At 35.8% G+C, this 23,187-nt stretch overlaps 2 protein-coding genes across 7 annotated transcripts in view; both read left to right on the forward strand.

Annotated features, from left to right (window-relative positions):
* Positions 1 to 11,113, forward strand: LOC134541091 (uncharacterized). Of its 2 annotated transcripts, none has more exons than XM_063384246.1 (6): positions 1 to 315; positions 2,667 to 2,813; positions 4,681 to 4,865; positions 6,212 to 6,344; positions 8,261 to 8,433; positions 9,715 to 11,113. In XM_063384246.1, the coding sequence occupies exons 2-6, from the start codon at positions 2,688 to 2,690 to the stop codon at positions 9,797 to 9,799; spliced, it is 702 nt and encodes a 233-aa protein (XP_063240316.1). In that variant the 5' UTR covers positions 1 to 315; positions 2,667 to 2,687; the 3' UTR covers positions 9,800 to 11,113. The 2 variants fall into 2 exon arrangements, with proteins under 2 accessions (XP_063240316.1, XP_063240317.1); XM_063384247.1 differs by having other exon boundaries at positions 115 to 212.
* A 4,032-nt stretch (positions 11,114 to 15,145) lies between these two features.
* LOC134541356 (uncharacterized) overlaps positions 15,146 to 23,187 on the forward strand; it is a 975,422-nt gene continuing 967,380 nt past the window's right edge. For all 5 annotated transcript variants that reach the window (XR_010076613.1, XR_010076612.1, XR_010076614.1 and 2 more), the window contains exon 1: positions 15,146 to 15,291. The gene's annotated coding sequence lies outside the window, so the exon portion shown is untranslated. The remainder of the gene's footprint in view (positions 15,292 to 23,187) is intronic.

Here is a 23,187-nt window from a genome sequence, read left to right on the forward strand (position 1 = left end):
GAGATTACCCACATACTATCGGTATACATAGTCGAAAATTGGTTTGTTAACAATTATTTTTAGTAGATTGGCTGTAGAAAATAAAGGGGCTTATTTCTTTTAGGCTCTATGGTTCGAGCAATGGCGTTGTTCAAAATAAATAATTTTTTTTGAAGGCAAAGGCAAAGTGTGGTTGGAGTGATTGAACTCGTGATTAAATACTCGCAGCAAAGGTTTGAGTTATTTTTTAACAGCAGAACGTTTTAGAAAAAAAATATACATTGTTGTTCATTCATTCTGCATTCAACAGCATTTTTTTAAAAAAAAAAAACTAAGGTAAGGAAAGTATCATAAATTACGAAACTAAAAATTTTTACTAAGCAAATGGTAAATGCATCTTAATAAATTTGGAAGTTTTTGAACAAATACTCATGTTTACAACCGTTCATGGCATTTGCTATTTCCTCGAATTGACTCAAATCTGTAACTATTGGCGGTAACCTACGGTCTATTATTAGTTACTGAGAATTCATTCTGGATAGACTTTTAAACCGAATATTTTTTGTATAGTTGTTTGTTAATTTGGATTAAAATGCATTCTTAAATTCTAGAAAGAAATAAGAGAGGGGCTATCTTAAAATTAACAATTTAAATTTAATCTTCTATCAACTCGATTTAGAAAAGTGTGCATCCTAAATACCAGTTCTTTCGTTGTTATACTGCAATCTGAGAGTGAGAGATACTTGAGGCGTAGGACCTCGTTCGCGAGCGCCTGCCACACTTCTTGTAAGGCTTGTGTTCCCTCAAGACTCTACTCGATGTCTTAGTTGCTTAAGTAGGATTAGGACCTGTTATCCTGGATTTCTCCGTATTTTTGCTATAGTTTTAAATTTGAACTATTTACCCTAGTTTTTGGCATGTCAAGGCATAAATCATATCTCCCAGACCTTCTACACCTTGTTGCAACCTCATATTTACTAACAGGCTCTAGTCTCTAAGTGACGCGAGGAAAATAACTTATTATTTCATGCAAGCAACTACAACTATCATGAAAATCCCACCAGTTCACATGTGTTGACTTCAACAAGTAGCCAAAGCTAAGTCCTATGCCATGACATACAAAAAAAAATTAGCTCGGAAGCTTTATTGCAGGAGGTATCAAAAATTTTGAAATTGGAGGATGGCGAGGCTTAATCCCCCCTTAACGCATTTCTCGTAATCTTGGGAACGTCACAATATTGCACTGGGTAAATATTTACAATCGCGGTAGATGCCAAAAAAAATGCTAAAAATCAGAAAATACTTTTATTCTATGCTCTTTCACTTCCTCTTTTCAAATCAACCGGCGGAGATAAGAAATTCCAAATACTTTAGGAGATATCGAATTTTTTAATTTCATGATATGTAGAGTCGCGGTATATGCCAAAAAAAATGCTAAAAATCCGAAAATACTTTTATTCTATGCTCTTTCACTTCTTATTTTCAATTCAACCGGCGGAGATAAGAAATTCCAAATACTTTAGGAGATATCAAATTTTTTAATTTTGCAATACAAGACCTGTGGAACCATTCGAGCGAAGCCATTTTTGTTATTTTGCCGTGTGTTCGTGAATACGTGAATCGTCAATGCGTAATTAATAAAATGGTTGATTATGTCAGGTCAGTTACATTATTAATACTTTCAAACTAAGCCGACATTAAAAATAATGTGAATTAATTTTAATTATTCTTTAGTTTTAAATTATTTATAATGTAACTGACCTTACCTAATAAACCCGCAACAAAGGATGCACAATAACAACTCACGTAATTTTTTTTTGTTACTTATTACTTGCGCAACAATATCAAAATAACAAATAAGACTTTAAAATTAGAAACGTTAAAAACTCACCTAAGTTGGAAGCGGTAATTAAAAACCGTTTTAAACAATAAATGAACTAAATAATCACGTATTGGTTCGTTTGAATTCTGGCCTATCACGAACAATCACGTGACATCATTATCCAATAAAAAAAAAAAAGTAGATACTCGTACGTAAACAAGAAACAATGATAATCGCCACATCAATGCACTGGTATTGTGATGAAATTTAAAAATTTGATATCTCCTAAAGTATTTGGAATTTCTTATCTCCGCCGCTTTTAATGAAAAGAGGAAGTTGAAGAGCATATAACAAAGGTATTTTCGGATTTTTAACATTTTTTTTCGCAAATACCGCTCAACTACATATGATGAAATTTTAAAATTCAATATCTCCTAAAGTATTTGGAATTTCTTACCTCCGCCGGTTGTTTTGAAAAGAGGAAGTGAAAGGGCACAGAATAAAAGTATTTTCTGATTTTTAGCATTTTTTTTGGCATCTACCGCAATTGTAAATATTTACCTTGCACTGGACTGACATTGGCTCTCTCTCTCTCTCTAACACAACCATCTCGCTTCCTGGCATCATGCATTCTCCCTGGCCTCGTTCGAACTCCTGTGGCGTTGCAAAGTGACGTCTCGGCATTCCAGAGAACGATGGCAAACAGAACAAACCAAAAGCAAAGACGGCGAGACTGCGTGGGGACAATGAACAGGGACTACTGATATGACATTTGCACAACGAATTTACTTGCATCAAAGTTTAAACTAAACGATTCCTCTAAAATGATATTCCCTGACGTTGACGTGTTTAATTTGTTCGCCAGCCCGAAGAGTTCCGCTTCTTGATGTCCGATGAGTGGTACCACCATCAGATGGATGCTGCGGACGACGACGATGAGATGCAGGAACAGTTGATGGCCTACAAGAAGGCATATCGCGACCTGAAGAGGAAAATAAAGTATCTTATTTACGTAAGTGTAGTACCTATGTACTGTTGTTATGTCGTTAGAGATTTAGTTTTCTGTATAAGTACTTATTTTTGGGTAAATTTTTCTGTAATTTACCGAAAAAGTTGTTCCTGCGAAACTGGAAAAGGTTTTGGCATAGTTATTCTTACAAATACACAAATTTTTATAACTTTTTTTTTTACAAATGGAACCAAATAAAACATACATTTTGTCTTTATTTGCCACCATTTGAGATTTGGGTAGGATTCATGCTACCCTCTACCAAATGGTAAGAACAATAAATTGCTGTTTAAGGGGCCTGCCTCGTCAGGGGTGTGTGTGTGTCAGTGAGGCGGGATGATAAGCGCGACGCTCGCTGGTGCTTCTAGCGCGGTGTCTCCTCTGGACTGGCGCGCAGTCTTCTCGTCGTGCACATGAGCGGTGACCGTGACATTATATGGCTGAGAAATGAAGATGAAGATGTGAGGGTGCTTGCATTACATCTTTATCATATCTGGTGTTTCATGTTTGAACATTATTATGAAAACATACATATTGGCCCCACTCTCTTAAAAGTACAGTTTAAAAACGAAATATGAAAACTAAACTACCTATCCGCCCGTCAGGGTACATTTATAAGTGCTTTGCGTAAAAAGACACAACTTTGATAACTTGAGCAATTTTCTAATTTCATGATTTCTTCTGAATCTCTGCATACTGTGTGTGTGCCCAGGTAGGCAGACCCCTTAAACAGTATATCTACTAATCTGCAGAAAGTAAATTATTGCCAAATGTATATCAACCTGAACCTATCTTAAATTATGTAATTCTATGTCGGTAGTAAAAAAAAAAAGAAGTTTTTGCGGGACACACGTGATTATATTTTTCTAGAAAATTTTCCAACTCTATAACTGCTGTCACCAATATGATGATTTTTTTTTTTTAATGAAAAGAATTAGCAAATATCTGGCTATACTTACCAGCTAAAATCATTTGAAATGGTTCATATTAGGATTTTGCAGTGAGTTTGGAAACTTCGTTGTGATAACCTGAAAGGCTGACAGGAATACAGATGTCCAGCTATGCCTAAAACCATGCCATGCCATAGTTTTAGTGACATTTTGGATGATCAACTAGAATAAATATTTTGTGTGCAGGACAAATTAAGTTTGAAAAATTAAGTTTTTTTTCTTATTTTAAACTCTATGGTATCTGGTTGTTATCCTATGTTTACTGTCCCAATAGTTATCCTTTTTAATTGTTAACTGTTGTAAAATTAGAAGTGTTACGTTGTATTTGTATTTCATATCGTCGTAATCATTTGCTTTATGTTTTGTGTTTTTTGACTTTGTTTTTATTGTTTTTGTCTGTATTTCCTGTTTTGTAAGTTTATTTATTTTTTTCACTGTCGTCCTTGTTCGTTTGGTTTATATATGGTGTTTACCACCTTGGCTCACTGTTTTAGGTAGACGTGTTACAACTGATTGATAAATATAAATAAATAAATAAATGAACCTTTAATAATGTTCGCAGGCTTTCACGGCCATTGTCTGAAGTAGCTTGGATTCTGGGTTGTAGCCGCGTCCTTGGCGAATAATTCACCGACGTTTCGGTCGACATTGCGGTCACCACGTCAGGGGGCAGTTACCTACTGGTAGGTTACCTACCGGTAACCTGGTAGGTAACTGCTCCCTGATGATGGCGACTGCAATGTCGACCAAAACTGGTAGGTACCTACTGGTAGGTTACCTACTGGTAGGTTATCTACTGACAGGTAACTGCTCCCTGATGATGGCGACCGTAATGTCGATCGAAATGTCGGTGAACTATTCACCAAGGACACGGCTACGACCCAGAAGTCAAGCTACCTTAAATGAACCTTTGTGCCCAGGAGAATGAGTGCTTCCAAGACTCGCTACGCAAGACCAGGCGGAGCTTGCTCAAGGTCAGCCGGGACCGCAGCTTCCTGCTCGACCAGTTGCTCCAGTACGAGAAGGTCGAAGTGTCGAGCAGCGACACGGAGGAGACGGAGTCGTCGGACGACGGGGAGGTAGTCCGGCCGGAACCCGTCAAGCGGTGAGATTGCGCGCGCTGTGTCCCGCCTGATCCAGCATCGCCCACCGCGACGCCTTCTGCGCATTTCAGATGTTGCGTTAAAGACTTTCTTAAAGAGTGAAGATATTCTTAAATTTGCGGAAAAATTAAGTATCTCTTATCTTATCCCTTGCTTTTCTATTTTTATCTTTCTGACTATGTAGCATGGATATTTTTAGCAGCATGCTGCAAATGTACAAGGATAATTATTTCGTGTTCGTTACTCAAAATTAAATGATCTATTTGGCATATAAATGTAGTTATAGTTTTTATGTTGTCTGTTGAATAATTAGCCCTCGTGGAATTTTCTTTTCGTCCACTGTCAAAGTAAATGACCTAAACTCTTTGAAAACCTGTTAAATTAGTAATACTCACTGGTTTTTTTTTAATCTTGTATTATGTACTGCAACAATTTTAATGTTTGTAATTTGTATGGATTTTGCATAGCTATTAGTGAAAATAATTTACCAGTCACTGTGTTGAAAATTTTTTAAATAAACAGTAATACAATTTCCGGTCAAATTTTTTTCTGTCAGATAACTATATTTTTACATATTTTCAACACAAAGTAAGAATTATATATTTCTTTTGCTTTTAGTTGCAATGTATCTATTGCAGCAGACTTCGTTCCAGGAGTCATTGCTACATAATTACATTTTTTTTTTAGGTTAATACACGTATAAAACTATAGTTCTGTTGCAAAATTTAAATTGTGCAATATTAATCACATATTAGTGCAAATTCTCATAAAACTACAACGGATAATAATTTTGATCCATGTAATACTACAGATTTTGTTAAGTGCAAGTATAATATGAGTTAATTTACCATATTCAGAAACAATTAGATCATAAATCTCAAAACACCATGTGTGGAGGGTGATGTTAAGTACTGTACATCAGCAATTTTGTTATCATCATGCGTGTTTTATGCTTTGAATTATTTTCATCACTTTTCTTTTGTTTACTGAACCTCGAAATTGCAAATTTGGGTCATTTAAGTCCTTGAATTGGTAAAACATATATTTGTGACCACCCCGTCCTCTTCCAATGGAGTAGTAACTTTTATGTGCTCAAAATTCAAATCTGCACATTATTGTTTTTGCTTGTAACTTTGCGGGGTTGAGTTTCAGAACGTAAATTCCTTAGCAAATAAAAAAGAAGCTTGTTTTGGCATTTCCTGCACTTATGCACTGCAATTTCTGAATATTCTTTATAAACATATATTTAATAAGTTTAGTCCATAAGTATTTAGAATGAGCTTGTGAGTACATTGTACAATTTCGAAGGCAAGCTGCAGTTTCAATGTTGTAAGTTTTTTGACTGCAGAAAGAAACCAGACAGTGCTGCCAACAGCTATGGTCAAATGTTGCAAGGTTCGGGAGGAGGGCATAAAGGTCAGACGTCGGCAAAGAGGAGGAAGCCAATATCTAAGCCTAACAAGACCAGCAATGCCCCAGCCGTAAGTATTCTTGTGGTTTTATCGTGGTACCAGGTAATGGCATACGTTAGTAGGTTTACAGTAATGGATAGGCCTGTGTGGAGCTTCGACTGAGCGAATCAATCAAAGCTCTTTTTAATATTCTATTTGACTCTGCCAGGATCTTTGACTGTAATGTAAACATTTGTGTTTCATCTGAAGCTAGGCCTTTTTTTTTTGCAGAGCTTTAAAACATGGAAGCCTATAATTCGCTCAAGAAAATTTTTAGCCTGTTGTGCATTGTGTATGTTTTGCGCAAATAGAGTTGGTTACTTAAAAGAAAAATCAAACGTAGCACTCAGGTTTGCTTTAATGAATGCTCAATATTAATATTATGCATGATTAGTTTATGATATTTTTTTTTTTAGTGGTGTTATATATAGGGAAAAATTGGTTAATCACTTTCCAGTTCAAACATCACAAACAGTTAAAATTTTAATAATTTTTTTACTTGAATCCAATGTTTTTATAAAATAAATGTAATGCAGCCTTGCTTGGAACAGTGTTCACAGTTCGATTCAATAATAATGTTCGCAGGCTTTCACGGCCATTGTCTGAAGTAGCTTGGCTTTTGGGTTGTAGCCGTGTCCTTGGCGAATAATTCACAAGACGTTTCGGTCGACATTGCAGTCGCCATCATCAGGGAGCAGTTACCTAGGTAGTTAAGTAGGTAACTGCTCCCTGATGATGGCGACTGCAATGTCGACCGAAACGTTGGTGAATTATTCGCCAAGGACACGGCTACAACCCAGAAGCCAAGCTGCTTCCTGAATATTTTAAACATTCGGTTGATGTTCGCTCGGCGTCAGAAGCTAGTGTCAGCTTGTGTCTTGTACCGCTGAGATCAAATCGGTCACACAAGTTCGACGAAATCACAGAACCAAGAATGAGGAGGTCCCAACTTTGAAGCACACAATCGGGGCGTGGCTCTGTAAGTTTATAGAAGATGGTGCGTAGGTGCGTAGCTCCAGGAATTCAGTTCACCGTGCTCCCAACTACCGCGATCAATGGCACATAGCGTTCTTCATAGTGACTGGAGACTGTGCATAGTGCAGCTAGTGCAGGCCCTTTAAGAGGCCACTCCAGTGTTTCAGGGGCACTACGCAAACCTGCGTTAACCTCATAAGATCCAATGCTATTTTCATTTTGCTTATAACTAATCAAACTAATATAGATTTAGAAATGATGCTTGCTTGATATGTAAGACAACGATGCTCTTATCAAAGCCCCCTTTCTTCAAATTACGTGCACAAATTGTGGTTCGAACCTAGACAATACACTTATGCACGTTAGTAAAGATCAGTATAAAACCATAATTTACGCACGTTTTCGAAGGAAAGGGGGCTTTGATGAGAGCATCCGTTGTCTAGCACATCGAGCAAGCATCATTTCCGAAATCTATACTAGTTAATTAGTTTTATGAGCGAAATGGAAATAGCATTGGATCTTACGAGGTTAACGCGGGTTGCGTAGTGCCCCTGAAACACTGGGAGTGGCCTCTCAACCAGGCGATGCAACTAGGTGTATGGGGGGGGGGGGGGGGGTTTCCTCTCGAGAGTGGGCGACGCAGGGGGGCGGGAGTCGGGACGCGTGTTCGGGCGGCGGGCCGAGCAGGCCGTGGCTTCTTTTTAATGTACATTTAATTTTTACTTGTTCGGCTGTGCTAAATATTTTGTGATTTTTTAAATGAATAATTGAAACCAGGTAATATATCGAACTTTGTGTATAAATTTGTAATTTCTCCGTGAGCTGTAACCTGTATGTTCCACTCATCACCAGATTTGAGCTAGCTGGAGGCGGTGAGTGGTGACAATGTTCGCTCGGCGCGTCGGAAGCCGGTGTCGGCACGGGCCCGGGGGCGCAGGGGGCGGGAGTCGGGACTTGCGTGCGTGTTCTAGGTGCAGGTGCTGGGCGGGATGGGCGGCCCGTCCATGATGGCCGACGGCCACATGACCCCGGAGGACGTGAAGCGCCACCTGGAGGCCAAGCAGACCTACATGGAGCTGCTGCCGGAGAAGGCCCCGCCCACCCTCGTCCAGGACATGTTCAGCAACGAGCTGTCTCTCGACAGGTTGGTACCCCCGCGGGCAGCGTTACCAGACACTGATAACAAAAAAGGAGGACATTCACCTCGCAAAAGGAGGACATTTCACTTAAAAAAAGGAGGACATTTCACTTAAAAAAAGGAGGACTATATATATATATATATATATATATATATATATATATATATATAAATATATATATGTAAATACCATTTTTAATTAACGATCACATTGAAAAGTCCAGAAAAAATATATATATATATATATATATATATATATATATATATATATATATATATATATATATATATATATATATATATATATATATTCTGGACTTTTCAATGTGATCGTTAATTAAAAATGGTATTTACAGGCTGCCAAAACTGGCATGAAAATGGCAGACTTCTACGGGATGCTAGAACTACAGTTTATAGAAATCCCAACTGTCCATCAGTAACTTATGCGTATGGTATTATGTATTTTATATTTACGGTGTCAACGTCCGTTAAAAATGAGGACTTATTTATCAAGATGAAAACATTTTTAGCTGATGGAAAAATCAAACATTTTAAAGTGTGCGGACAAGCACTAAGGTACTCATGTTTCACTCACGGAGAGGTTTGGCGTGCTGGTTTCAACTCTGAACACAATCAGGGTGGGAAGTAAAGGGAGGGGAAGAAATACAGCCCAGTGTGGTGTATTTTCATTAATATTCTTAATCTGTAAATGTCTCATTGCTAATTAAAGTATGAAAGTACACATGTACGTATACTGTTAAGTATTGTTACCTATACTCTATACCAAATGTAAATATAGGAATTTGATATTAATTATTTTGTTTAGGTATGCTTCAGACACTCTTTAGAGCAGGAATCCTGGGGTTCCGTGAGTTGATAATAGGGTTCTCTGGCCGGAAAAAAAATCGGGAACCGCTGCACTATAGTATGGTGTGTTAAGGTTGTGTGATATCATTGTTATCTGAGCAAAAAAAAATAATTTTTCATGCGTTATTACACTTATTACTAATTATATTATTGTAATTAATTCAATAGTGCATAATGCATTGGTCAATAAGACACTGTTTGGTGAAATAAGTATCAAGAAGCTTTTAAGTGTAGTATTTGTGGAATAGTGTGCTATCTTTATGAATAAACTGGATTCTTAAAACATTAAAAAAAAACCCATCAGTAACACTGAAATCTCCTGTTTTAGAAACCATAAAATCGTGCTCTAATGATTGTTTTACTTCGAGGCGCTTGCGCACCGCAGTGTGACGCAGTTCTCGGTGACTGGAATGCTTTCAGCGAGAGCAACGAGCTTTGCGAGCTCGAGACGTCGCCGAGCAACCTGGGCGACGACGGCCTCAGCATGGACATGATCCCCGACTGAGCGCCGCATCCCGAGGTCCCAGGGTCCGCGGCCGGTACAAGCGTTCCTGGGACACACCCGGCCTCCGGACGTCCCCTCCGCAGCGTGTGCAGTGGTGTCGAAGATCGTCACCCGATCAACGTCGTGGACTTCCAATTTCCATCCTCTTAAAACGGGAGGTTGGGGATATCGAGAGACCTGAACACGCCGTGTCGTGGATCTGCAGTGGTGTCCACGTTCTGGAAAGTCGTGCAATGGTGATTTGAGGGGAAGAGTGTCATAGTGTTTTTAGTGCGAAGTTGTACACACTGTAAAATGGCGTAAGCAAGGTTCTGTTAAACGTAAAAAAAAAGAAAGAAAGAAAGCAGAGGGGTATAGGCCACCTCTGGGATTGTGGGAGGCTGGTTTTTCTTTATTTCTTTCATCAAATTGCAAAACAGAAATATTATTTTTTTAAAAAAAGTATGGAAATTAGAAATTTTGGTCAGGGAAAGTGAGGGAAAAGTCGATAAAAATTTTACGAACTTTCTGTGGACACCCTGATTTAAACAATTTTAAGTTTTAAAAACATTATTGTATGAAAATTCCTCATTGTTAAGGCAATGGTACATAAAATTATCTGAGTACCTTTTTTACTATGGCTGTTGCTACAATTATTATTATTTTTCATGGGCAATCACGTAGACCTAAAATAAAATCAATGTTTTGATAATAACTAAAATAAATTTTTTTTTGGTTGTCAGTGTTTTGAAATCTCAAAAATTGATTACTGTGATTATGACATTGACATTTGTTGATTACTTGATTATGACAAACTTTCATTAATAAGATGTTAAAAAATCTCATGAACTAAAAACTGTTGAATACAGGACGGCTGCTTTTGGTGTGTGCTTATATTTCCTCTCAAAGCTTTTAACACTTTTTTTTAAATTTTATTTGGGATTTTTCTTCAAGGTTGTGACTGTGCCTAGAATGTGATATTAAACTTTTCCATGTTCATCTGTGTTATTTTCTCATAATCGCTTCTGAAGTTTTCTGCGTTATACATACCCTTTTATCAGTGTGAACTTCCCAGCAATAAAGTAGACTGGATTGTTTCAATTTATACAATCAAATACTAAAAGAATGTTATTGAGAGAGAAAAAAAAGTACATAGGTATGTAGTTTCTTATTCTGTCAAGTGGTATTTAATATGACGTAAAACCTAATATGTATTAGCAATGACATTTTTTTATACGTGCAAATGTGAAACTAGTCAATGTATGTATTTCTGCTCAGAAAGCATTTTATTTGCTATTATCATTGAAATGTGTAAAAATAAATGTCTTTGTTCAAGATGGGGAAGTTCTGTCTAGTGAAACCTGTTTTTTTTTTACTCGTGCCTATTGGAAAAAAAAAAATTGGCATGTTAGAAAAATATTATTTTTATTATGATTGCACAAGATAGAAGTAAATAATAGATTATCCATCATGTTAAATTTCTTAAGCAAGAAGTTTTGTTTGAAAATGGGAATATTTCTGCAGTTTTAAATAGTACAGTGAAATCTCATTAAAATGTACCTGAAAATAATACTCACTAGATACCGTATTGGTCCGAAAATAGGCCGACCACTTCTACAGCACACTAAAAATCAGGGAGAAATAAATTTTAACTAACTAAAATGATTATCAGCAGCATATTACCACAGTAACACTTCAACTAAGATAGTATTTACTGAACTGACAAAATATGTTCTTACTTACCAAAATATATATAAATATATATATAAGTTGTGTTTCCGTTTATCTTCACATTCTTTTGAAGTGGTGCCAACATTTTATACGGCAATGGCTACTTTTTCTAAGTTCATAGAAATTGTGACGTAAAAACATTTACCGGTATGTTTAATTTTGACTTAAAAAAAAACCCAAAATGGTTTCATGTAAAACGTGTACGAATCAACCATAAAACAGCCAATATTGCAAATAGGTTTTATTGTTCTTGTTACTGTTGGTATGTACCGGTATTTTTTTATTCGTGTCGCAACTACAAGTTGTCAAAACTGGTGTCATTTTGATTTTCCTGTGGTAGAAGAGTAAATAAAGCATACTACGGTAAATAACCTTACGGCAAAATTGCTGTTTTTACTAATTGTTTACTGTAAATACCACATTTTACAAGCAAATAAAATTACCTACCTCAGCCTGTTAAATTCAGTTCAAAAATAACCAGACCGAGCTTTTAAAAGCTATGTACTACAAGTGACCACATCTGTGTACTTAACTTAAAATATGATACGTGGTTATTGGGGTCAAGTGTGTATACTAAATTTCTAAGTTGGAAAAATTACTAATTCCACGTAAGTACGGCGTAGTTTTAGGTCAATGAATTGTATATCTGATAACATTTTTATGCCATACGTGATTCTCCTTGAAATGTATGTGTTTATTATACTATTTTGGCCAGTGCCCCATTATAGGCCGACTCTAAATTTCAAGGTTGACAAAACTGGCAAAAAAGGTCGACCTATTTTCGGACCAATACGGTACTACTGAAAGGTGAAACATTTTCTAGAAACACGAGTACTCTCTCGGCATGTTGCACGACAAGAGCGTGGCCAGTTACTCCTTACAAAATTATTTGTGAATTTCAACTCAATTAAATGTTATTGTCTACCGCTAAACGACGAACAAAACAAGTAGCCAAATAAACACCAATTTATTGTCCTATGTAGGACACTGCATAGTTTTTGTGTGTTATGCATTATTGTCTTTATGTTCAGATTAATAAATTTTTCAATCCAAAAGACTTATTAATTTTTTTAAAATTCCTGAAATATCACAGAAGACCAATTGCGCAATGAATCATGCCATCAAAATATGATATAATTTGGTATCTCTACAACTACATAATTATGTACTATATATATATATATTTTTAAATTGATGGCAAATTTATATCAGAACATAATACCACACTATAATATTATTAATAATGATTGAATAATAAGTTAAAAAAAAGTCATAAAAAGCTATTTTAAAGAGTTTAAAGTCTTGGCTATTTCAGTTCCATGCATGAATACACATAAATTAAATAATTTGTTTCTGAAATCTCACATTCAAGTACGTTGCATGTGTGTTCATGAAACTTTGGGTTTACGAAGTCCCCCCTCAAAAATATTGAAAACGCAGTTGAAAAACCTGGCAAGGGGGTCAGAGGAGAAACAAAGGACAAGGGCCAACAATTATAAAAATAAAAATTACCTATGTGAAAATTGTAAACATTAGGATGGGTGTATCCAGGATTTGTGGGACAGGAGGGACCAAGTAAAGCTATAACAAGAATAAATTTTTGATGGGCCTGTTTTTTGGTGTTTTTTGGAATTGCCCCCCCCCCCCCCCCCCCCCCTTTTCCCTTTCCCTTTCCCTTTCAAAAATAAGTGGCTGATCCATGTTTATCCCCCAGAAAAGTTTTTCAAAGATTTTTGGTTATATGATGACCCCCTCCTCCCCCCCTAAAAAAAAAAGTGACACTTATGAATAGTAGATCATTGCACTATGAACTACTACTTATGATCATGCCCTAATACGTGTTAAAAGAGAAGGCTGTTAACTATAATTTTTCATATTCAGTGGCAGAGCCGAATTCTGGCTAGTTAGTGTCTTCAGAGGATGGTCGTGGTCTCTTATCTGCCTGCCCCTGTCTACACACTTAAATGTTATGTCTACCGCGGCAGCAACTATAAACTTGATCTGCGCATATCGCATAACAGTAAGGCTAACAGTGAATTCTGTTAGTAATAGACTTTTAATTTTTTCGTCCTACTGTTAGGGTATACTAACGTATTAACGCAACTTTGTCCATCTCCTAACACCACCCCCCTCCCAAACATTTTCGACAGTCCTGCTTATGGTCAGCGTTTGCCCCTGGAGCGATTTCTGGGTATTTTTGGAGGGGTGTGTGGAGAGGATGACCGGATGTTTTTGAAACGAATTTTAACGCATTTCTGGTATCTTGAATATTAATATGTGTGTGTGTCTAGTTAATTTTTTCAGGGCGTGGTTGGTACTGGGTGAATGACCTTGCTGTTGGTTCAACCCGTGTTCAGTAGTGATGCGTCGTTCGTCCAAAAACGAACGAATCTTTGAGCGAACGAAAGTGCACAATCCTTTCGCCATGCAAAGAACCTTTTTTTTTTTTTTTTCGATAGTCGTGAATACTCAAAAAACACGACTCAGAAGAGTATAAAACGCAGAGAGAACAGGGAAACTGAACCAGGCAGTCTGATTCGTTCGTGAGATGACTCATTGTGGCGTTGGGAGTCACAGTGATCAGTAATCTCAGCGAGAGCGTATTCACAACAGCAAGCGATAACTAATCAAAAAAATAGGAGAAATACAAAAAAAAAAAAAAAAAGGGAAGGGGAGGGTTTTTAGTAACTCCAGGGGTGTAGCCAGGGGGGGGGTTAGGGGTTCAACCCCCCCCCCCCCCCCTTTAGCACCAAATCTTTTATTAATTTCTTATTCATCACTCAAACAAATTTCATATAATATTAATAAAATTTTTACCATTAAAATATTTAAATTTAAGAACAGAAAACTGCTAAAATAGCACTATTTTACACCTTAAAATCCAAATTTTCCCCGGACCCCCCCGCTTTAAAAGGGGGGGACCATGCTCCTTAACAGCCCCCATACACAAATCCTGGCTATGCCACTGAGTAATCAAGTATCGTTTGACAAGTATTTGGCATGGGTTGCCTGAGGTTTGTTTACTAAATCTATCTACGAGAGCTTTTGAAAAGTGTACACGCATATTTTTTATTTTTATTTTTAACAGTTTTTTTAACGGCTATTCGAGCCGACCAGACTTGCGATAAACAGCCACGCCATGACATTGCTATAATACAAGTATGCATTGTCATCCAGTTCTCAGCTATGTTCAAAGTTTCAAGCGGATAATCCTTGGTTTCAACGTTTCAAGTGTCTAGCTAATCGGGAAGTTAGTAAAAAATCGATTGCAAAATTTGCTATGGATAGACAGCGTTTCTATCGGTGGGCTGGAACGATATGAAGTCGCTACAATCGATAGTGACGCGGCGAGCAAATAATAGTTGGTACGAGAGCCACAAGATAGCAGCATATCTTCTGAATTATAATGACAGAAAAAAAGAAAAGAAAAACATAAATAGTTTTTAACTAAAACAAAATTACCGTTTCTATTTAATGTGGAATGTAATCATGACTAAAAGAATTATTAAAACATAAAACTCAAAATAAATAAAAAAAATTTCAAAAATTTAAATTGAAAGAATTTCGCGTAAGAGAGGGTGTAACACTGAATAAGAACATTTTTTTTTTGTTACGTGCTTGATATATTATACGAAATTTTGTAAATGATACTGAAATATTTACGTGTGATAATTTCCGTTAAAATACCGGCCATGTCTACTGGCGCAGTGTCGATCCGAGATGGCAAAACCAAAACTCATTTCCTCAACAATCGCACCGACCCGCCAACTTTACTCACCCAGGTACGCTTTATCTTAAAATTGGATTAATTAGTTTTCTTGTTTTATCAGTAGAGCTCTACTAATGGCTACCATAATTTTAAAATTTACTGTTCTTTTTTTCTCCTAAGTAGCCTTAATTTTTAGGGCTTTATGATGAATTTGCGAATGAAATATTTTAAATATAGGTATGTCTTTTTTTATCGTCTTAAGAGGCCGTGTCAGTAAATGTTTATTTCCAATATTCTGCTCTAGAAGTTCTCTCTTTTAACAGTGAGATTTAGTGGCTTTTTCAACCGAAGGAACTGTAGCCGCAGCGCGTGATAAAGCTACTATATATACCCTTATCACAGGATTAGTGGGAAGGTTGACAGCTCGAGTTTACTCGACGAAAAATGTATCTGGTTCCTCGACAATCTGAGAGGATGACAATCTGACCGGCGGCTCACTAGGAAATTGCGGATGCAGGGATTCAGAATCAAGAAACCTCACTTATACAACTATGGTATGAGTCGAATCTAAAAATTTTAATACTTTAAACGTATCGGAATACAATTAATCTTCAAACATGTGGTAATTATTCTTTATCTGGATGTAATAGTCCGTGATAAATAATGTTAGTTGACATTAAAAAGTATACGAAATTCATCATGTAACGTTTTAAAAGGATAATAACATAAATGCATATGCTTAGATATTGCATATGCATCACACACAATCTAAATACAATCTCACTTAAGTCAGACTACCTAATTTTTTACAATGCACCATCATACAGTTTAACAGAGGTAGGTGAACCTCTTATCGACGTTGTTTCAAAGAATTTAAATTTACAAATATTATACTATTTATCTTAATACGATATGTAGCCTACCTTTATGAATACGAACTTACAAAAAAATTATTGAATTTATCACATTACACTTTAACATTACACAAGACTAAAACACTAACAAAACTTAATTTTATACATTGCTGTAGCATATTAGAAGACGAAATAACTCACAAGACTAACATTAAGAGGGCTGCATTACAAATTTACTTTACAGAGAAGAAAATATCCTTTCAAGATATTTCATTACCTCATTCATTACATAATACTGCCGTTGATGTGATCGTAGATATAAAGTATTTAAAAAATATATTCCATTATGTTTATGTAAATATTTTGAAAACGTTATTGCTTAAAGATGCTCATTATTTAAATAATAACGAATCTTTTACTTTTATGTACTGAACAAACAAAATACTTATAAGTTAATAAGAATAAGCTTAGTTGAGTAACATCTTCAATTTGTATTGAATTCAATGTACATATCGAAAATCATGTACAATGAATGCAACAGATTGAATTCAATAAATATTTGATCTTGTGAAACGGCCATAATATTGATGTAGATTAGGGACCGGAAAAATTCGCGGTTTCGACGGCCTTCAGGATAGACTGCACATTCCCCTGTACACTCGGGCAAATAATGGCAGTTCATTTGCTGCTGACTTGTTAGTCGTCTCAGCTTGTTTGTCTGTGATTCGATCCTTCTTTGGTTGGTGTTTTATAATTGGTTGAGATTCGTCCAGATGAACAGTAAGCCAATAGCAAAATCATCTAAAAGGTATATGTATTTGACTTCTAGCCTATCGCCGAATGAATCCGCGAATTTTTCCGGTCTCTATTAATTATAGATGCTCACATGCATCGTGAGAGTCCGTATAAAGCCTATTACAATTCTATAAGTATACATTAAAATGCTTTTAAAATATACATGTGTAATATAATTAAAACTTGTTTAAGTAAGATCATCACAAAAAAAATGAAAATCCTTCAACAGTAAGTGATGTTTTATAAGATTTTAACAAAACACATTTACAATAAGAGAATACTAATCATACCACATAATTCAACACAAAATATACATTCCAGTAGGCGCTACGTAAAAACAACTTCTATTTTTATGCTGATAACTCTGCATTGTTTTATATATATCATTATTTCTAACTTTTAATATTCTCTACACATTAACTGAAATTACTTATTTACAGAGTCTTAGCTAATGTTGGTCTGTACCACATACAGTTCGTACGATATCTCTACGCAAAACACATACAGTTCATTATTAGTAATATCAATTATATTTCATGAACATAATGAAATTAGTATAGGCCCTAGGTTGTTCACTGTTAATTGAGTACTTCTGAAGTATTTTCATTGTGAGTTAACATACATACCAAATGCCATTCTTCCATTAAAGTTACAAAGAAGACAACAAGATAATATAAATATGTATGTAGTACCATATTTTAAACCCCTATTAAATGAATAATAACTCAATCTCTATTCTGGACTATTAAGTAATAATTTTTATTAATGTTATTTATAACTTAAATAAAATGACAACTAACAAATTAGTAAAAAAATATAATTACGTGCGATATAGTGTGACATTTGTACTTGGACGGCAAACGAATATAATAAAATGTCTATGACAATGTTAACTTTACTCATTATTATGGAAAGAAACAAAATGGGCAGATAAGCATATTCTACGCTGACATTTAAAAATGCTCAATTTAAAATGAACATTCCAAGAAAATTTATTTTATATCACCACAAAAAATCAAACTGCGGCGTCATTTTCCCGATGACAAACAAAAAAGTTGTATGGTCGCGAATAATACATTCGTATGGCGTCACATCAGCGGAATATTCCCTTGGCATAAATGTGTGAATTCTGTGGCACTAATGGAGAAGTAAACCTTCGCTCGAACACAAAAACAAATGAACGAACAGCTTTTTTTTTTTGATAAGATGTGTAATCGGAGACCCCTGGGGTGGTTGAAGAGTGTCAGGTCGGTCGCCAGACCAGATAGTAAAAGCTCAGGGGCTGAGGATAGAAAAGGCATATCTCCAAATTATTAAGTATAAATGTTGTCATGTAATAGTTAAAGACTTGATTACACCCAGGTTTATAAACCCATCATGATCATGAAGACACTGATCGGAAGGTAATGTGCAATACATTTCAATGGCGTTTTCAGTTTTTGCTAAATAATTATAAATATAAGCAAAATTTCAATGTATCTGGACAAATCAAAATATTGATAATATTATTTTCATCACAGAAATAATATATGATATGATAAATAAATTTGAAAAAAGCGGTTATGTTAAATGTATTGTATACTTTCAGTAGGCAAAATTTCCGGCCCCTACCTCTTATAGACTTTGAGAAAAACTGCCTTTTAAAATAACATTAATATAGATAGGAGCGCAAATTTGTGACACGGCCTCTTAAAAACCATGTAGATACAGAGAAAATACATTGTTGCAGCTTAAAAAAACAACTGGAGAATCTGTTTTGTCTCATCTCAAACGAAAGTCTACCGATCGTGTGTAACGAATAACTTGAATTGGTGAAAGAGTTGCGACTTTTTGAGATGTACCGGAATAATGTAACGAAGTAAACGGAATTTTTTTTTGAACGAATCATCAAACAGAACTGATTCAAATGAATCGATTCGGTCAAAGTGAATATTTCTGCCCATTTAATAACGTTCAGCGTTTTTTTTTTACTCCAACCGTTTCCTTTCGCGTCCTATCACGACGGAGAAGCGACCCCAACGTTGGCCAGGGTGGGGGGGAGGAGGGTGTCCCCTCTTCTAATTGGTCGAGGTGGCAATCGAGTTTGCCAGGCTCCCAAAATTCTCCCCCCCCCCCCCCCTCCCACACACCACCAGTCATGACTACCACCCGTATGCCAGCGGGAAAAACTAATTCAATTAAACACCTGCGTTTTCTCCCAGCTGCTACAACCCGCTATTCGCTAGAAGAGGTCAGAGAGAGAGCGAGAGAGAGAGAGAGAGAGATACGGGTGGGGAAATCCCATATTTTCACAGACACCGAGTCAGTTGCCCGTTCGTGCATTGTTTTTCTTTCGAAGCGATACTTCGGGATTTCGAATCTAAAACTAAAATAATAATAACACCATAACACAAATACAATTTTCATTCGCCTATAAATTTAATACGCTAGCAGTTGTAACCCTAAATTTAAGTGTTATATATTAAGATTTTAGCATAACATAGCATTAAGAATTATATATATATATATATATATATACACACACACACACACACACACACACACAATATGTTCATCAATTTTCAACGGTCGCCTTTGGTGCCTTACAACTAAATAGTCGTAACATAATTACCGATGGCTCCAGTTTAAACAACTTTCGAAAAACAAAACTCTTTGACACGCATTTCAGTTACGACCGCTCTTGAGACGCGATGGATCTGATAGGGAAAGTTCATTTTTTTGTTGCGCTAACGTCATAAATGTGTTTTAGTAGGGCGGGCGGTATTTCAACACATTCGAGTAAGGTAAGCCAATAAGCACTGCATTCTTGCGGTGCGGTACAACTGTAACCTAACTCGCAGACCGCATTCCAGAACGTGTCCAAAACACAATCCCTGTTAGGTAAGGGAAGCCTTCATTTCACAGACGAGAGAGCCACACCCGAAGTTCCCCGAAGTTCATGCTCGCTTTTTTTTTCTTCCCCGTTCTATCTCATCGTATAAACCGGTGTGGCATTAAATTTTGCGGTCGATTAGGATAGGTTAGCTACGTTATAAATACTTTAAAACATTGTGGATGGTTGGTTATATAAGGTAAGTATAGCTACACTAAAAATACTGTAAAATCATTTTATGGTTGCTTAGCAAATAATTTTTTAATATGTAGCTATCCAGGGCTAGGAAACCGTTTACATGATTTCACAGTATCTTTAATGTAGCTATCCTAACCAAATCAACCGTCCACAATGTTTTAAAGTATTTATAATGTAGCTAACCTAACCTTTTACAATAAATAAAAAAAATAAAAAACCGAAGATGCACGATCGGGCGTTTGTTTCTCTCGTCTGTGAAAAGAAGGCTTCCCGTTAGGCAACGGAAAAGCAACCGTTTTAATAAGCTGTTGCCCTGCGCGAGGCTAGAAACTGATTTTGAATGCATTCTAGCGGACGTTTTTGTAACCAACCATCGATACATTTGCGCCGCCAAATATCGTACAGATAGCGGCACTATCGCGATAATTACACTGGACTGTGATAATTTTGATTTTTCTAAAGTACTTTATAAAGTTGCGATTATTTATTGTTATGACTATTGAAGTGTACAAAATGTATCCCGTGATAGTTTAGCTATCATAAAGTTTCATTTGGAACTACCGACACTCTAGGTTACGTCCCTCGATGAACGTAAACGTGACGATGTACGAGTTAATGGCACCAAATGCAATTCAGCCATCTGGACGAAATCAACGAAAAAAAAAAAAAATTAAAAAGTGAGCTCTGCTTTGATTAACTACTGTAGTTGATTTGTTTGGAAGAAAGTTAGATCAATGGAGAAAAAAAAAAATGATGTGCGTTGAAATACTCAATTTCACATAAATATCCAGCATTTTAACTTCAAAGTTCAAATACGTGTACCCACAGATAATTGGTATGTGTATGAAACAGTGATTTCCCCGTTCCACATAAGTCTTCAAACACCCCCCCCCCCCCCTCCATCAAAGGAAAGGGTCTTTATGCTATGTCTGGATCCTTTCCTAATCTCTGATCAAAACAACTGTCGGTTACTCTATGACTTGTGAAGTAGTGTACGCTGATAATTCGCGAACAGCAACAAAGGGGAAGAAGAAGTTCTTCAAAAACTTTCTGTGCACCGTTTGTTGTTGTTTTTTATGTGCGTGCATTGTTTCCCAATGTCGCAACTCTTACCTACCTGTCTGTATGGTGTTCAACTTCCACGCGTCTTGTGTTGCGCGTGTGTATTGTTGCGAATGAAGCCCAGCCTTAATGAAAATTATATATATTTATATATATATAGGTACATACATACATACATACATACATACACACTACATACATACATACATACATTCATACACACTACATACTCACACACGAGTTGCGGATGGCGCGAACCAAAGTTCACAAAGACAAAGGAAAACATTTTTAGTATTACATATTTAACGAACTTTAATAAGATGGGCAGTATTCTAATAAATTTCCTTGTCGAAAAATCGGGTCCAAAGCCGCGGTTCCATATTTTTCAATGTTTTTTTTTTTTTTCGCTTTAATCGAAGCCGTTTCATTACATAGTTTAAAATCTCGATGATTCAATAGTACGACGTATAGCCGCTCCGGCAGCGAATATTCTAGCGGCGGGTGCGGAAACTACGTATGTTTCGCGTTCATTTAATGTGGTCGAAAAACACAATTTGCGTATACGTAATCATCACGCTCAGGCATTATTTTGAAGAATTCTACGTTAAATTTCGTGTCTGAGTTACGTGTTTTAATTGTGTTTGCAACATGAGAACACACGAATTTTGCTCGTCACCGATTTTAAATGTTTACACTTGACTCGCTCATACATTTCTTCCCCCCTAGGAAGGTAGAATTTTCGTAAGTTTAGGTGACAGAAACACGAAATAATAATAATAATAATAATAATATGTTACTTACGTTTGGCCAATGACGTTAATTTTTTTATATTTATTTATTTAGTTTTTTTTTTTTGCAAAGCTACACGAAAGCCAGAATCGAACTTTACATTTGTTCCGACGACTGATTGGGGGTTTGTGAATCGTAGACATTTATCAGTAGCGATGGGAGGTCGCAGTTGGATTCATTGCGCGCTCAAAATTTTTTTTTTCATTCGTCGAAAGAGGGGGAAGGGCAGCCGGGTGCGAATTAACTAAAAAATTTGCGAAATTCTGCGTGGAAACGAAGTTAAACAGAAAACGAAGGCATTGAACGAAGCGAACGTTTCGAGTCTTTGGTACTGATTTCGTTGCGGTGTTTCGTGATGTGGATACGTTGTTCATATAAACAATTAAGTAAAATATGTATAAAATAATTCATTATGTAGATGTATAGATAAAGTTTGTACAGCTTAGAAGCTTTGCGAATGATAAGTTAATTTGACACGTTCTTTTTAATGGTTCTTGCAACGATGTTTTTTTTACATATGTCATTACTGGTTACACAGTTTGCTATAAGAAAACCCAAAAACATATAAAAAATTAAGTAAAAAATACATAAACTAATTAATTATGTAGATGTATAGATAAAGTTTGTATAGTTTAGAAGCTTTGCGAATGATAAGTTAATTTGACACGTTCTTTTTAATGGTTCTTGCAACGATGTCTTTTTTTACATATGTCATTACTGGTTACACAGTTTGCTATAAGAAAACCCAAAAACATATAAAAAATTAAGTAAAAAATACATAAACTAATTAATTATGTAGATGTATAGATAAAGTTTGTATAGTTTAGAAGCTTTGCGAATGATAAGTTAATTTGACACGTTCTTTTTAATGGTTCTTGCAACGATGTATTTTTTTTACATATGCCATTACTGGTTACACCGTTTGCTATAATAAAACCCAAAAACGTACAAAAATCAAACACACATAAATCAAGCCACAACGATCCGATTTCAAAAGTAAAAAAAAAAATAGACAGCACAGAATTAATTCCTCCACGGAATTAATCATAATTGTTCAGTTTTTGAGGGATTTTTATAACATACATTCTAACCAGAAATTATGTATTTCCAAAAAAAAAAAAAAAAAAAAAAAATCCTAAATTAAGTTTTTGGTCGTTGGCGTAAAAAGGCCGTTCGTTGACCATTAAATAAAAAAAGAAAATAAAAATCAACAACCCTTAGTTGATTATACTATTCGTTTATCGAACGCTATAATTTATTTTACTTAAGAAATTTAAAATAAAAGTAATCTTACAAAAAGAAGGTGATGTGCAACTGTTTCTTTACGGTGACTTTAAATTGTTTAGCAAAGATTCATTGATGAGAATAGGTTTAAAATACGCAAGGAGGTAACTCTAAC

This window comes from Bacillus rossius, chromosome 18, assembly GCF_032445375.1.
Source record: "Bacillus rossius redtenbacheri isolate Brsri chromosome 18, Brsri_v3, whole genome shotgun sequence".
Taxonomy (NCBI): Eukaryota; Metazoa; Arthropoda; class Insecta; order Phasmatodea; family Bacillidae; genus Bacillus; species Bacillus rossius.

Coding starts and splice junctions, on each gene's coding strand:
- LOC134541091 (XM_063384246.1), top strand. CDS start 2,688: ATGTCCGATGAGTGGTACCACCATCAGATGGATGCTGCGGACGACGAC. Junction 4,866..6,211: donor CGGCCGGAACCCGTCAAGCG/GTGAGATTGCGC, acceptor TTTTGACTGCAG/AAAGAAACCAGACAGTGCTG. Junction 8,434..9,714: donor AACGAGCTGTCTCTCGACAG/GTTGGTACCCCC, acceptor GAATGCTTTCAG/CGAGAGCAACGAGCTTTGCG.